Here is a 16,347-nt window from a genome sequence, read left to right on the forward strand (position 1 = left end):
AAGTATATTCATGTACTCAGGTGATGGGGGGCAGGGGGCAGGGGGGAGTCCCTTACAACTTTCTGCCTGTTGGTTAGTTGTGTTTTTCTTTAAATATGTTTTTATTGCTTTCAGAGAGGAAGGGAGAGAGAGAGAGAGAAACATCAATGATGAGAGAGAATCACTGATTGGCTGCCTCCTGCACGCCCCCTAAGGTGCTCAAACCTGCAGCCCGGGCATGTGCCCTGACCAGGAATTGAACAGTGACCTCCTGGTTCATAGGCTGGCGCTCAACCACTGAGCCACACCAGCTGGGCTGTCGGTTAGTGTTTTAATGGCCCCAAGAGCATTTTTCTCAGTAAGAACACATGGAAAATTTTGACTTTGAGAGTTCAGATTCTATTAATGATCCCCAGCACATTTTTAAAATGTTTTTGCTTTCAGAGCCAAAAATAAAAGTTTTGATTTTTCCTATCTGTGCATCAGTTCAAACCAGCACAGAAAATGTGCTGAATATTACCCAAAACACCCATGGTCAGGCTGACAGAAGGGATGGAAAATTTCAGCCCCAAAGGAGTTCCGGGGGGAAGGGGATGGGTAGAGGAGGAGGAGGGCTGAGAGGGCGTCTGTCCCCAACGCCAGAGAGAACGCATCTGACGCTTGACCCAGAGTGACCTCAGTGCCGCTCAGATGCTTCCTGTTGTAAGTACAGTGGCTCCCCAGGGGGCAGGTGCTGTGGAGAGCTGAGCCCTGGACAACATTCCAGTCCCCAAGTGCCATCTGTCACTCGGTACTGCCTATCACCTCAACTATCTCGGCTTACCTCACCCCGAGACGCCTGTTATCAGGGTCTGTTATCAGCATAAGGACTGCCCAGCATAAGGACTCTGCTAGTATGTGATCCTAACCTCTTTTTGCTCATGAAGCTCTTTGAGAATCCAGTGAGAGCTTCCCCACAGGGTGCAGATATCTCCATGTAACTTCAGCCCCGACACACATGTGAGAACCTTTAGCCTCAAGCGGCTCAGGTCCGTGGCGCTCGATTTTGACACATTTAACATACTGCCTGTGTCCCAGCTCTAGAGACTCCACTCAACTTTTTATGAGTGCCTATTAGTCACCTAGTGCTTTGGTATCTTTACTTATTTTTTAAAATTATATATATATTTTTTATTTTAGAGAGGAGGGGAGAGGGAGAGAGCGATAGAAATATCCATGATGAGAGAGAATCACTGATGGGCTGCCTCCTGCACGCCCCACACTGGGGATGGAGCCCACAACCCGGGCACGTGCCCTGAGCAGGAATGGAACCGTGACCTCCTGGTTCCTAGGTTGATGCTCAGCCACTGAGCCACACTGGCTGGGCTGCTCTGGTATCTTGATTTTTGTCTATATGTGAACTCAGACACACACATGCACACACACACGCACGCATGCACGCACGCACGCACGCAGCTGGATAGGAATGAAGTGGCAAAGCCAAGTTGAGAATGAAACATGTTCATTTAGCTTATTCACTCCCGACAATCTGAAGGCCTTCGAGAGAGTGAAGGGGGCTTTGGCAATCGCCGTCCACATAAAGGAGCCAGGGCTGCTTATGATTTTTCCATTCAATAAAGAGCACCATTGAATGAGCTGAGCGTGCTCGACATTCTCCTGCCCACATAAGCCATTTGCTATTTAAACACTCACTGTTCCCGCACAGAGCCTGCCAACAGGTTATTTTTAACTGCTTTTATTTGGTTTTGGTGGCTAGGGAGAAAGTGGAGGGGGTATTACTTTTGGCCTCTGGGTCCCTGTCCTACAACTTCAAAGTCTATGAAATAATGAAATGAAGAACTAACCAGAACATCCAACCTAATCACTTTTATTGTAAAGGGTCAGGAGTTCTTAAATTCTTCAGAGTATCATGAGTGAGTACCTTTGGTTGTTGTTGTTGTAAATCCTCACCCGAGGGTATTTTCCATTGAATTTTAGAGAGAGTGAAAGGGACGGGGAGAGACAGAGAGAGAAACATCAATGTGAGACACCTGGACGGGGGCCAGGGATCAAGCCTGTAACCAAGGTACATGCCTTGGCCGGAATCGAACCCGGGACCCTTCAGTTCGAGGGCTGGCACTCTAACCACTGAACCAAACGGGCTAGGGCATGAGTCCCTTGCCAGGACACCCTTGTGCTTCACTCATTGATCTTCCAGAAAAAGTCATAGCAAAGCCAAGTGGCTGATGTCCAGCTCACACTGAATCTACCTGAACTGCCCTGAGCTTCTGAAGTTTTCAGCAAATGTGGACAAGGCTACGGCCACAAAGAAGTTCATCACCCAAACATCCAAAAAGCAAATCGAAGTGTTTCTAGACTGACAAAATCTTATGCAATTATCTGAAACAATGTCTGTTGTTTATGATACACAAAAAGTTGATAACATATCTATAATAATAAAAGAGTAATAGCTAATTAGACCAGACGTCATTCTGGACGTCCTTCCTGACGAAGCCAGGGCTGGAGGGAAGCCAGCCGGGTCCCTGGTGCCTGTGGGTAGCTGGAGGAGGGAAGCCCTGGTCCCAGGTACCTGCTGGTGGCCAGAGGGAAACCCAGTTCCGGGTGATAGAAGGAAGCCGGTGCCAGCAGCTGGGGGAAGGAAGGCCTACTCTTGCACGAATTTTCGTGCATCGGGCCTCTAGTCAATTGGTAAAAGGCAGGTTTGCTTATGGTCTGGTCTTAACTAAGTAAAAATATATACAAAGAACAAAGGCTGGAATGAAATACACCTACATTTTGGCAGCATATTCTCTAGGTACCTGGATTATGAATTATTATTTAAGTTTTCTTATTATGTTTTTGTTTTCCCCAACTTGACTAACACAAAAATAAATTCTTTTAAAAGAACTGCACCAATATGCAGAAACAACCTCAGAAGCAATGTGCTGGAACCCGGAGAGCCAACCAATACATCACTTTGGGGCAATGGGCACACAAGGTGGGGTGCCTATAAAACAGAGAGCCTGCTGGTTTAATTCAGGACTGAAGAGGCTACTGTTCTCACATCTCCGAGATGGATTTTCTCCGAGGCTGGAACTCGAGATCTAACTGCTCGTCAAAGACCTGCCTGTGTGTTTAAACAAGTTCAGCACTTTCCTGCCTCGGTGTCCACTCCTGGAAATGGAGCTGGTATGACCACCCAGGTGAACAGGACAGTGTGTGATGATGGCCAGCATTAGACGTGGCGCCTGGTGCAAAAGACCTAACGTAGGCCAAGCCTTGCGAGGCAGGGCCCAGCCTTTGTTTTCCTGCTAAGGAAACAGGTTCAGGAAACGTGTCCAAAATTCCAGTGGCAGGTCCGTGGAGGAGCCAGGATTTGGATCTCAGGGCTGTCAGGACTGCAGGGCCCACGCTTGGAGTCTTGTCCAAGGTCACCCAGACAGTGAGCACAGCAGTGCTTCCCCGAACCACAGGGCATGAATTATGAGCGGCTGAAAATGAATGAGCAATACCTACCAGCCGGGCAATATGGAATCGCCAGATAAGACCACACGCACGCTGCCTCGCATGTTGCTCACACACACTAAAAGTGTCACGTGACCAGCAGGAATGGAACAGCCGAAGCAAACTGCCCGGTTTCACGGTGTCATTAATTTTAGAAAAAGAAATTAATGAGGGGGACTGCAATATCAATGAAGTAGCAAGAGTATAATGAGTTATGCTTGCCCCCACGAGGGACAGCTTTTTAATTATTTTTTCAGATGCACTGCAGTCACCGCGTATGTGATCCATACCCGACCCACGCTCTCTTCGGAGAGTGAAAACACATTCTACCCAACGTCAAGCTAAAGTAAAAACGCATCAGGAGCAAAATAACTCTGGGCTCCCGGGGCTCGGCAGGGAAATTTGGCTCTCTCTGGTTGCCGGCTGGTATTATAGTGACCTTTGTTCTAGACAAACCATTGGCAGATGAAATCTAGGGATAATTCTCTTTGCATCATTAACCGGAACATGGAGGGCTCCACTGGGTTTCAATATGAGTGATAAAGAGAACATGACACATCCATGTCTAATATACCTGCCTCCTGGCTTGGAGCAATTGCTCCAAGCGATGTGCACGCAGGAAAGACCAGGTGAAGGCACGGGAGGGGGAGCAGCTCCCCCTCCCCCCCCCCCCCCCCCCCCCCGTTAGCCAAGGAGAGAGGCCGCAGAGGAAACCTACCCTACTGATACCCTGAGCTTGGACTTCCAGCCTCCAGAACTGTGAGACATTAAAGCTATGCTTAAGCCACCCAGTCTCGGGTGTTATGTTATGTAACTGAATGAGTGTTCTCATCAGTTCTCATACGCACTCATCGAGTTTATGTCCCCTAGTAACAAGCTGCCCAGGCCTTGGCACCATCTTTAAAAGGAAAATAAATGGTGGCTGAAGTGAGGTAGGAAACCTCTTCATCAAGAAACACATCCTAGCCGGTTTGGCTCAGTTGTCAGAGCGTCGGCCTGTGGACAAAAGGGTCACAACTTCAGTCTGGTCAAGGATGTACCTTGGTTGCAGGCTCAATCCTGTGTGGGAGGTAACCAATTGATGTGTCTCTCTCACATTGATATCTCTCTCTCTCTCTCTCTCTCTCTCTCTCCTTCCCTTCCACTCTCTCTAAAAATCAATGGGGGGGGGAAGATCCTGGGGTGAGGATTAAGAGGAAGGAAGGAAGGAAGGAAGGAAGGAAGGAAGGAAGGAAGGAAGGAAGGGAGGGAGGGAGGGAGGGAGGGAGGGAGGGAGGGAGGGAGGGAGGGAGGGAGGGAGGGAGGGAGGAAACGCAGGTCCTGGCCCAGAGGCGGTAAGCTTCAGTCCATTCCCCCCCCATGTGAGGTTAGTGTGCAGCTGTTTGAGGAATTAGCAAAACCTGGAAGAGGGATCACCATTTTTCAGGACGGGCCTAGCGGGCAGAACCAGAACCAGAACCAGAACCAGCATGTGGCCAGGTGTAAGGGGCAGATTTCTACCCTAACACAGGGCCAGTCTCCTAAGGGCGCTCGTGGCTCCAAAACGGAATGACCAGCCACGCGAGGGCACGAAGCCCACAGTTCCAGAGAGGTGAGCAGAGCATGGAGCACGCCAGCTGTCCCGCCTCGGAGTCTCAGCTCCGAGCTGAGCCCATCTCTTCTCAAAGCACCAGGCATCGGGACACGAGCTCTTTCTGGAACCCTAACCCGAACTGGTAGCTGTTCTCCTTCCTGCACCCCTCTCTCTGCCCGGCTTTGAGACTCTCTTCCCACCTCCCTGGCTCTTGTAACTGTTATGTCCTGAAGTTCTCAGGCTGCCCTGTGGAGTGCCCTGACTTACACCTAACTAACCCCTGGGCCACCCACCAATCCCCTCCTCCACCTCAGCCTGTGACAGACGCACCTGCAAAGAAACGCCCCTCTCAGACCCGGAGCCCGGCCCGTCCAGCTACGTTATCGGAGGCCAGTTACTAACCCTCCCAGAACCACAGTTTACCTGCCTGCTTCATTCACAACAGCAAGAATTGTAAAAACCCGCGTCCAACCACAGAGGGCATTAAATATTAAGGTATATATCCGGTAAGGGTGCAGTAATAACATCACAGAATATTTCGTGACACAGAAATGCTCATGAAATATTAAGAGAGAAACGATCATTGCAAAGCACTACTTATTATAAACACATTTTTTTTTTTAGAAAAGAATATCAACGCACAAAAAAGACTTAAGACAATCGTAAAGCTAAGAGTAATTATTTTCTAATTATACTTTCTTTATACTTCCCAGGCTGTCAATGGTGTTAATACTTTTTAACTAGAAATAAAGTTATTTTTTAAATCTTTCACAGTCTCATCTTGGCTTGTTCCTCCTCAAAGATAAAAACGAGGCAAAACCAATTGATACAGCAACTTAAGAGAAGGACACAGTGACGCCCTGGCAGGTGGCTCAGTCGGTTGAAGCATCAGCCTGTACACCAAAAGGTTGCAGGTTCGATTCCCAGTCAGGGCACATTACCTAGGTTACAGGTTCAATCCCCAGTTGGGGAGTGTAGAGGAGCTACCGAGGAATGTTTTTCTCCACATCGATGTTTCTCTCTCTCTCTAAAAGTCAATAAACATAACCTTGGGTGAGGACTGAAAATAAAACAGGACACAGTAAGTCCATGCATTAGCTACTTATTCTTTCCTACAATAAGCGTGCTGTGTCTTGAACTTGGAGCAACAGGGCAGCTAAGGACACGGGGCTAAGGGAAGGTCGCCCCCTGGACTGGTGGTATGAGTGGACTCCCCAAGGGTCAATTCTTGGACCCCTACCGAATGGCTTCCACTGCCACTCTGCCTGCCTGTCCCTCGAGGAAGACAGTGAGTGCCACGTGTCACCCACGGGTCACTGTGTGGCCACGCCGTGAGGCTTGGCTCCGCGCTGGGCTGTAGCCCGAAGCCTGCCAGCGGAGCCGCGGCCCCATTCACTGGGCTTTGTCCCCTGGTAATGAGCGCCCTTGGCTCCCTCCCCACGCTGGAAAGCAGCGCCCTCAGCGGAGAGCCAGCCCGAGAAGCCCCTTGAATGGCCCATCGAGGAATCGAGGCGTTTGGCAGTGGCTCGGCCGAAAGAGGCCAAAGCAAATTCGCAGTCATTTCAGTGGGAAAAGTCAGCCTGACTCGAGACGGAATGTGTCACCTCCCCCTGGCTGCAGCAGGGTCCATGACATGGCCACAGGCGCGCAGCGGGCCCCTATCTGGTGACCCTGCAGGCGCCCCGGGGCAGGTCTTGTCAGCAGGGACGTGCGTGCTCGGCCTGCGCACCGCATGGCTTGGTCCCCTTCCCCGCTGACAGCCACGGGAAAGGGCCAGCTGTGTTTGACATGCGCAGTGTTTCTACTCCTTTCCATCTCCCTCCACACTCAGGTCTTCAGCATCTGACCCGACGGCTGCTCGCAGGCATCTCTCTCTTACCCAGCTATTCAGGAGCTGGGGCCAGAGGCACACGGCTACTCACCTCAACGCGTGCTCATTTACACCCACAGTCCCAGCACCAGTCCCTTCAGCCTTTCTCCTCCTCTCTGCAGGGAGCTAAGAGGCCTTAATTCATATTGATTCCGTTCAGCGGGTTCCTCTAAATACTTCCCAAAGCAAATGTAGTGGCTCCCCAGTACAGCAGAGAAGTGCTAACATTCTCATGATCACTCGCGCTCTTTTATGACCTGGGTAGTAAATGGATGGACCAGTTATGCCCCGCATATACAATGGCCTTAAATTGCTCCTGGAGAATCCGAACCATGCATGGAATACAAGGCCTCCCGTGGAGGCCAGTGGTGCAGGAGGCTGGCTCTCTGCTGTTCCCTGGGAACAAAGACCCGCGAAACCAGCAGGGAGACCCTCGGCGGGTCCGTCTCCATGGGAAGCTGGCCAGATGGACCAGAGCCGCCGACATGCCCAGGCGCCATGCAAATAGCAGATGCTCTCTGCCTGCTTAACTACCGCACAGGAAAAGGGGTCCAAGCAGAAATGTGGCCGAAACGTTCTTCCTAACAAAGACTCACAGCAAATCACACAGATGAAGGCTCGGAAGTGGGGAAGGCCCCTCTGCCCACACCTCCACCTCCCACACCCCAAACCAAAATGCCTCCCCATCCTACAGCTTTGCACGCGCCGATCAGGGAAATAACGTAGCCCCACTGTCAGGGAAACTTCCAGAAGAGAGCTCTGAGCCCGGTGCCCTGCCCAGGAAGCCCTGAGCAGACGTGATTGAGCACAGCTATGGTTTGAGGAGGTATCTGGGGAGACATTTTTCTATTTGATTCTATCATCAGAGACAAGAACTCAGCTTTTCACTCTCCATTTCCTTCTCGGTGCTCTGATTTATCTACTTGCTGTTGTCACTGCCAGAAAACATCTCTCCCAGAGTCCTAGGGCAGCATCCGTCAAGTCAGAGACCAATTGTCCTGCTGGACCTCAGGAGACGAGGCTGTGGCCCATGCCCTCGTCTGCAACAGTCACAGGGAGTGGCTTTCACTCAAGCTTTAAAAGTAACAAAACGCAGCCCTAGCCAGTTTGGCTCAGTGGATAGAGTGTCGGTCCGTGGATTGAAGGATCCGGGTTCAATTCCAGTCAGGGCACATGCCCGGGTTGTGGGCTCCATCCCCAGTAGAAGGCATGCAGGAGGCAGCCGATCAATGATTCTCCCTCATCATTGCTGTTCCTATCTCTCTCTCCCTCTCCCTTCCTCTCTGAAATCAATAAAAATATATTTAAAAAATAAAATAAAAGTAACAAAATGCACATGATTTCCTTGGACCCCTGTCCCCAGCTTCAGACACAATCATGGAAGCCCCTAGCCACATGGGGAGAGGAACCGGCCGTGTCTGGCCTGAGCAGTCTCCTCCTCTACTTTGCGTTCCACGGTGAGGTCCTGACCAAGCTCACAGGTACCGTTCTCACCTTGAGCCCATCCTCAGAGGACTAAAACAGACGCTTGTAACATATTTGCTCACCAAAAGCAACTCCTGCATAGCGGGGACCGAGAGGCACAGAGGAAAAGCAGCGTTCAGGCATGTAACCCTCCCAGGCCCGCCTGGCTCAGAGAGCTGGAGCGGCGTCTGCTGGAAGCTTAGCAGATAGGGAGCCTTGTGTCAAATTCTGTTCAAATTCTATGGTGACTAGCCCTCCATGTTATAATGAACTTCCTATCCCAAGGCACACTGCTTTTGGGGAGGCGCAAAGCTCCGGCCAGCAGAGGTAACCTTTTCAAAGCTTAGCGTTCGGTGACTGGATGTGTCATGCAGTCCAACAGCTTGTGGGAAGCAAAATTCTACCTGGCAAACAAAAGGTGGACATGCTGGACAGGCCAGGCCTCACCGTACAAATGACCTCACAACACGACCCAGAGGCAGTGACGCGACCAAGGAGCCCATGCCACCTTGCAAAGAGCAGAAACACCCATTTCCTCTAAGAGTGCATCGCCACTTAGATATTTCTTCACCCCATACCTGCAAATGGCTTCCCTCCTTCCAGGATACAATATCAGAAATCCATACAGCGCAAAGCCATTTTTAAAAACTCTCATGCACCTTATTTCTTCCGAAATACCCAGCTGCAGCACACGCCCCCATTACAGAAAAAAATTACTCCAAGTCACCAACTTTGAATGATACCAAAAGCCCACAAGTAGAGTCCAAGTCTACCCTGGGGCTACTGCCAGATGGCCCCAAGTTCACAGGCACACAAAAGAGCAGGTAAACAAACATAAACCTCCTCCTGACCACGCCTGCCCTCTCGAGGTCTCTTAACGCTCAAATTCAGCACAGGGGCATCAGCGGGGGAGTTTTTTTTAAATGTGTTATGGCCCCAAGAGGGTTTGGCTCAGTGGATAGAGCATCGGCCTGCAGACCGAAGGGTCCCGGGTTCGATTCCGGTCAAGGGCACGTACCTCGGTGGCAGGTTCCTCCCTGGCCCGGGCCCTGGTCGGGGCTTGTGCAGAAGGCAACCAATCGATGTGTTTCTCTCACATCGCTATTTCTCTCTGTCTTTCCCTCTCTCTCCTACTCTCTATAAAAATAAAAAGAAAATCAATGGAAAAATATCCTCGGGTGAGATTTTTTTTAAAAAGCACTATGCCCAGATGACACCCCAACCCAACTACACCAGATTTCCTGGGTGCAACTCAGACGTTAGCTCTCAAAATCCCTGTGTTCTGAAGCCAATTGTGAGAAGCAGTGGCTCCGGCAAAACACAAAGTTCACGGCCCACCTTTCCTTCCTTTCTGAACACGCCCGCGTTACTCACAGCGCGTGAGCCAGAGAGCCGCGCCTGGCGCTGCCCGCTCCTACCTATATAGAGCGAGGAGTCCTTCCTGCGCACGTGGTCGTCGATGTAGGAGACGCCCAGGGGCTGCACGGGGGTAGCACCGATGCCCAGGAGCACCTGGGCCCCAATCAGCAGCAGGTACATCATGTTGGTGGTGGTCCGGTTCCGGCAGATGAGGTCAGGATCGGGCCCCTGGTCGCTGGCCGTGCCGTTGGCGGCGCAGACGTCGCGGCCCTCGGCGCCCCAGAGGATCTCGCCGGCCTCGTACTTGTACTGGTGGGTCAGGAACTCGGGCAAGGCGGACAGCAGCGCGCCCAGGGCCATGACGATGCCCCCGCAGCCGATGAGGCGCGGCCGGTGCCCGCGCGCCCCGAAGTAGCTGACGAAGAGGATGAGCGCCAGGTTCCCGATCTCGAAGCTGCTGGCGATCACACCCACGTCGGCGCTCTGCAGGTTGAACCTCCGCTCCAGGGTGGTCAGCACGCTCACCTGCAGGTGCCAAACAAAGTCTCGGTGTCAATCCCGGTGGACAGCACAGGGGAAGCCCCTTCCGGCCTCGTGGCACCCCTGCCCCTCTCGGCCCTCCCTGGAGGTTTGTACCAGATGCAAAAAGACACCTGTGCATGGTGATTTAAACCCGAAGAGTCCAATAAGCGTTTACTCAGTACGATAACCCTAATCACACGGTTAGAGAAGTTTTTCTCACTGGCAGAGAAGTTCTTCTGGGCGCCTTTCCTTCCTGAAACGTCCTGCCTCTGCCCAGGAAGCATACGTTCCCCTACTCCATCGCACTTCAGGGCCCTCCCACCCTGTAAAAGTCAGAGGTCATGGCGCCTCCACGCTCCCAATTCGAGCCCATCTGGGAGGACATCGGAGCCAGGGCCTTCTCACCAGGAGGCTAGCAGACCCAAAGCAAATAAATAAAATGAGACAAAAACCTGGGCAAGCGATGAGCTCCTTAGGATAAGCAGTAGCCATTCACTTTCTTCTAGAGATTTCCAAACGATGTAGCTGTCCCTAGAGGTAGTTCATTCCTGACTGTTCTATGCCCTATAGTCCTCAGAAGAAATATTTTGATGCTCTCCCCCACCTCTCTATTCCTGTCTGCCTTCCATTTGTTTAACAAATATTTACTCTCTACTATTGGCCTGATAAGGCTCTAGTCACCAAAGACAGAAATACAAGGAAGAGATGACACCTGGCATGAACACGCCGCCTAGCATGGATCTAGCCTTCCTCCAAATGTATAAGCGGCCACAAACTTCCCAAGTGCCCAGGCACATGTGCCAACACGCACACACTGTGTACACCTGTGATGATCAGCACACATGTGTTCTATTTACCTTTATTATAAAAAAAGAACAGTAACCCAATGATTCTTCTTGGCCTTACTTCCAACTGCACACGTTCAGACAGACTCCGCTGGCCCTGAGGTTCCCCGGGCACTACAAGTTTCAGATGGCTGGGCCCTCCCAGGTTCGGACCGATTGGTCTGGGAGACACCTGGGCCCTGGGGTTCCATTAAGGAGCCCCAGGGGATTCTGGGATCTAACGCAACAACACGCATTCCTTGCCCAACCCTTCAGCTCTGGTCCTGGGGAGCTCTGCAGAGCAGCGTCCTAACACTGACACAGCCCCCATCCGTGACCGGTGACAGGACAGCTGCGGACCCCTCTGTCACCTGCATTCCAGATCTGATGCCCTTTTCCACTGTGCTTTCTTTTTTTATATGATATATATTTGTATTGACTTCAGAGAGGAAGGGAGAGGAAGAGAGGGATAGAAACATCAACAATGAGAGCATCATGGATCGGCTGCCTCCTGCACGCTTCCCACTGGGGATCCAGCCTGCAACCCAGGCATGTGCCCTGACAGGGATTCGAACCGTGACCTCCTGGTTCATAGGCCGAGGCCCAACCACTGAGCCGCACCAACCAAGCTCCATTGTGCTTTCTAACCCAGACAAGGCCAACCCTAGGTGTGTGGCTAGATTATTATTTTTCAAACACCAAATATTGGCAATTGTCGAGAAAAGCAATGTAGCAAGTCCTGGTCTCATTAAAATGGTTTTCAAAGACTCCCCCCAAAAGTTCTGAGAGGTCTGGGGGTTTGGGGGAGGTAAAAACAAAGGCTTCATTCATTCAGCCCGTTCCTTTGTAACACAAGCGAGCATGATGGCCTATGTGCTCCAACCAAGGCTTATAATCAGTAATGCAATGATGGAGGGAACCCCATGGCCTGGGAGATGGGGGCTCCGGGGTTCACCCAGGCCTTGGTGGTGAATCCAGAGATGCCCAGAAGAGGCCGGATGCAGAAACAAGCAGGCACCCCACCTAGGCAGGTGCCCTGGGGACACGGAGCGTCACTTGGATCAGTCCGGTGGGTCTGCAGCCCGGTGACCGCCACCCTGCGAGTAGAGGGCAGTGAAGGTGCCAGGAAGGGTGGGCAGGTGGGCCAGGCTAGAGCGGAAGCCTGATCTCATTCCTGCCAGGAGGCGTAACCACATACAGACTTGGCAGCGCATCTGAAAACACGGCATCCGCTCGGTTGGAGCAGGTGCGCCCTGTAATGAAATATCACGCAGGTACGGACATCTGCGATGACAGATAAGGGTGGAGGGGCAGGGACAGCTGTGGGCAAAAGGAAAACAAGCAGCTCTTTAGAGAGACTGACGCCGGGGCCTGCAGCTCCATCCTGCCTCCCACCTGCTCTTGGCAGGACGACCGCAGGGGTGACAGGAAGCCGGGGGGCCTTGACCTCCTAGCCTCAGCCTCGGGGACGCCCGTCTGGATGATGTCTTGTGGATCAATTAGATCAGAGGCTAATGTCCTCCGTCACTTACAGCACGATTTTGGGAAGATGGGCTAAGTCCGTGGTCAGCAAACTGCGGCTCGAGAGCCACATGCGGCTCTTTGGCCCCTTGAGTGTGGCTCTTCCACAAAATACCACGGCCTGGGCGAGTCTATTTTGAAGAAGTGGCGTTAGAAGAAGTTGAAGTTAAAAAAATGTGGCTCTCAAAAGAAATTTCAGTCGTTGTACTGTTATTTGGCTCTGTTGGCTAATGAGTTTGCCGACCACTGGGCTAAGTAAGCATGCAGGAGCCTCACTTGTGGCTTTTATGGGGCGGTGACAACCCATCAAGGAGGGGGTGCATGCTAAAGGGAACCCCCATCTTCCTTAATGGGAAACAGAAGTGAGGGAAAACAGCTTCATCATTGGAGACCAAGGAGAGGAAACTACGGGAGGAAAACGAAAGTGGAAGTGTCCTTGCCCTGTGCCAAATGAGTATGAAGTCGTTATTAAAAGAATGCTTCTTTATCAGGTTTCTACTACAACAATTAAAAAGAAAAAAAGAAAGGGGGGGTGGGGGCGTTGTATCTCAAAATCTCCTGGAGCACATGGTTAAAAAAATACAGATTCCCCACCCTGGCCGGTTTGGTTCAGTGGATAGAGCGCTGGCCTGTGGACGGAAGGGCCCTGGGTTCCATTTGGGTCAAGGGCACCCATATCTTGGTTGCAGGCTCCTCTCTGGCCCGGGCCCTGGTCGGGGCTCGTGCAGGAGGCCACCAATCGATGTGTCTCTCTCACATCGATATTTCTCTCTGTCTCTCCCTCTCTCTTCCACTCTCCCTAAGGAATCAATGGGAAAATACCCTCGGGTGAGGATTCACAGAAATCCAGGTTCCCCAACGCTGAGATGGGGTCCGGGCGTCTGAGGTTCTATAAAGCACCTGGGGTCTCTGATGCACACTGGGGGCTGAGGACCACGCACGTACTCACCGACCCCCTAGAGCTGTGGTCCTCACCCTTCGGTGGCAGCAAAATCATTCAAGGCTCCCAGCCTGCAGGCTCCAGCCACAGAGTGCAGGCAGGGCCGGGTCTGGACCGAGTCTACGCCTGCGCGTTCTCACCAGCTCCCAGGTGATGCCCATGGTGCTCATCAGGGGCCCTGATTTGAGAACTCAGCTCCCCTGAACTCCCTCTGCAACAAATCCAGCCCGCGCGGGATTGCAGAGCTTGGTTTTTAAATTAGATGCCCAGGGACAGCACCCCCTCATTTCCAGTTCATAGACATGCTCTCCTGAATGGGAAAGACGGGCTGCACTTGGGGTGCCTGAAGCACGGTCAGGCCAGCTGCAGAGATGGGGGCCAGACCAAAAGGGAGACCATCAGATCACACTGTCACAAATGTCATAGGGCAGGAGGCCCCAGAGGCCACGGCTCACCTTCCAAAGGGTCAGGGTTGTCAGGAACGCAGTAAGAAGCCAATATCTTAGAAGCGGTAGTGGAAGCTCATTGCTCCCATGAGCCCTCTCGCTTTCTTGCTCCGCCTTACGCCACGGGGCCTGGACCTGAACTAGAATCACCTGGGAAGTTTTTGAAACACAGGATTCGAATGTAACCTCTGAGAGATGGGCTGGGCATGAAAGCTTTCAAAGCTCCTGTACCCAGGCCGGTGGAGGTATGTGTGTGCAGAGAGTGTGTGTGGACACTGCAGAGGATGTACATGCATGGATGTTTGCAACAGTGCAACCTGGTCATATCAGTGTTGGCATGAGGAGTGTGGCATGAGGACAGAGGAGGAAAGAGGGGCCTCAAGTGCATGAGGACAGAGGAGCCTCAAGTTCAAATCTGCCTCTATAGATGGTGGGCACATACGTGCATGCATACACTGAGTGGCCAGATTATAATGATCTCTGAACGCATAATAATCTGGCCACTCAGTGTATATCCTATATAATAAAAGGCTAATATGCAAATTGCCCCCTCGACCAGGAGTTCGACCACCAGGCAGGCCAGCAAACCGCCCATGTCCCCCTCCCCCTGGCCAGGCTGGCCGGACCCCACCCATGCACGAATTCATGCACCAGGCCTCTAATATATATATAATATATATATATATATATATATATATATATACATATATATATATATATATATATATATATATACTGAGTGACCAGATTATTATGCGTTCAGAGATCATAATAATCTGACCACTCAGTGTATGTTACAGTGCAACGACTTAAACACTTATGATGTATCCACTTGCACATTTTATTGCATTATTTGAAGCCTTAATTTAAAATTATTTTTAAAAGAAGAAAAAATCTAGCTTTGACTGCAATTGGCCAAGTCAATCGTTCTGAGCCTGTTCTCACATCTGTGCGGCGTGGGACAATGTTTGAGGGCGTGCGATGCGGCCGCAGCTGGTACACAGTGGGTACACTGGTGTGCCTGCTCTGGGTGACTTCCGGTTCCATTCCGAGCACAATGCCTGCTCCGTGGCACACACCAGAAACCTAACTATGGCTGCAGACCATGCCTGGCCTGGGGGAGTTTACAGTCTGAGGAGAACAGAAAGACCAGGGGTCCTCAAACTTTTTAAACAGGGGGCCGGTTCACTGTCCCTCAGACCGTTGGAGGGCCGGACTATAGTTTAAAAAAAACTATGAACAAATTCCTATGCACACTGCACATATCTTGTTTTGAAGTAAAAAAACAAAACGGCAAAAACACCCGCATGTGGCCCGCGGGCCGTAGTTTGAGGACGCCTGCAGAAAGACAATCCCACAACAGCACAGCCTCTAACTAGGGGCATATGACAGAGCGCAGAGGGCTCCAGGGAATCCAGCATCCTGCGCGTGGAGAAAAACATGTCCATGGTACAACGCGGATGAACAGCAGGTTTGCGGGGGGCACAGGGGGTGCCCCAACATTCCCAGAGCAAAGATCAGAGGTGTGAGGAGGCTTGGCGAGTGGAAGGGAAGTTCAGACAGCCCCTGGGGAAGGAAGGACCTTTTGACCCCAGAGCGCTGTGAGGAGTCCTCTGATATGAAAAGGCCTTGAAGGCCGGCTGAGGGCCCGCCCTGGATTTGGAAGTCAACGGGGAGCCCAGGGAGGCTCTTGCGCAGGAGCCATCCATCAGCAGCATTTCGCTGCCATCCTTGCCGAGTATGGAGTGAGCAGAAACTGCCCAGGCAGCGATTTCACCAGTGTTGCTGAGAAACGGCGCTTTGGCAGGGCAATGCTGGCAGAACGTCAGAGAAGGTGTCTGTGGGAGAGATGCCCCTAAATAAAACACTTCCGCTCTGGGGGACCTGGCAGAACTCTAGCCTCAAACCACATGCCCAGCAGCAGGGCCATGACAGGGAGCAGGTGTGGACCCAGCCCAGGAGACATCAGGCTCAGACACGACTGTAGTCACGCAGCGCAGCCGGTGTGGCTCAGTGGTTGAGTGTCAGCCTATGAACCAGGAGGTCAGGGTTTGATTCCCAGGTCATGCGCTCGATCCCCAGGAGGGGATGTGCAGGAGGCAACCAATCCATGATTCTTTCTCATCACTGATGTTTCTCTTTCTCTCCTTCTCCCTTCCTCTCTGAAATCGATAACAATATATATATATATATATATATATATATATATATATATATATATATATACTTTTTTTTAAACTGCAGTCACACAGAGGACCCACCCGTCTGGAACAGAGGGGGGCTCATTTTTTCTGCAAAGGGGCAGAGAGTTAATATTTCCAGCTTCCAGACCACATGATCTCAGTAGCAGTTACTCTATATACCCC

The 16,347-nt window shown here is 51.6% G+C and overlaps 1 protein-coding gene across 3 annotated transcripts in view; it reads right to left on the reverse strand.

The window, feature by feature from the left end:
- SLCO3A1 (solute carrier organic anion transporter family member 3A1) overlaps nt 1-16,347 on the reverse strand; it is a 251,011-nt gene that overhangs the window by 201,566 nt on the left and 33,098 nt on the right. For all 3 annotated transcript variants that reach the window (XM_079763897.1, XM_079763898.1, XM_079763896.1), the window contains exon 2: nt 9,788-10,253. In XM_079763897.1, the coding sequence (XP_079620023.1) occupies nt 9,788-10,253 (466 nt within the window). The remainder of the gene's footprint in view (nt 1-9,787; nt 10,254-16,347) is intronic.

This window comes from Cnephaeus nilssonii (assembly GCF_951640355.1).
Source record: "Cnephaeus nilssonii genome assembly, chromosome: 24".
Lineage (NCBI taxonomy): Eukaryota > Metazoa > Chordata > Mammalia > Chiroptera > Vespertilionidae > Cnephaeus > Cnephaeus nilssonii.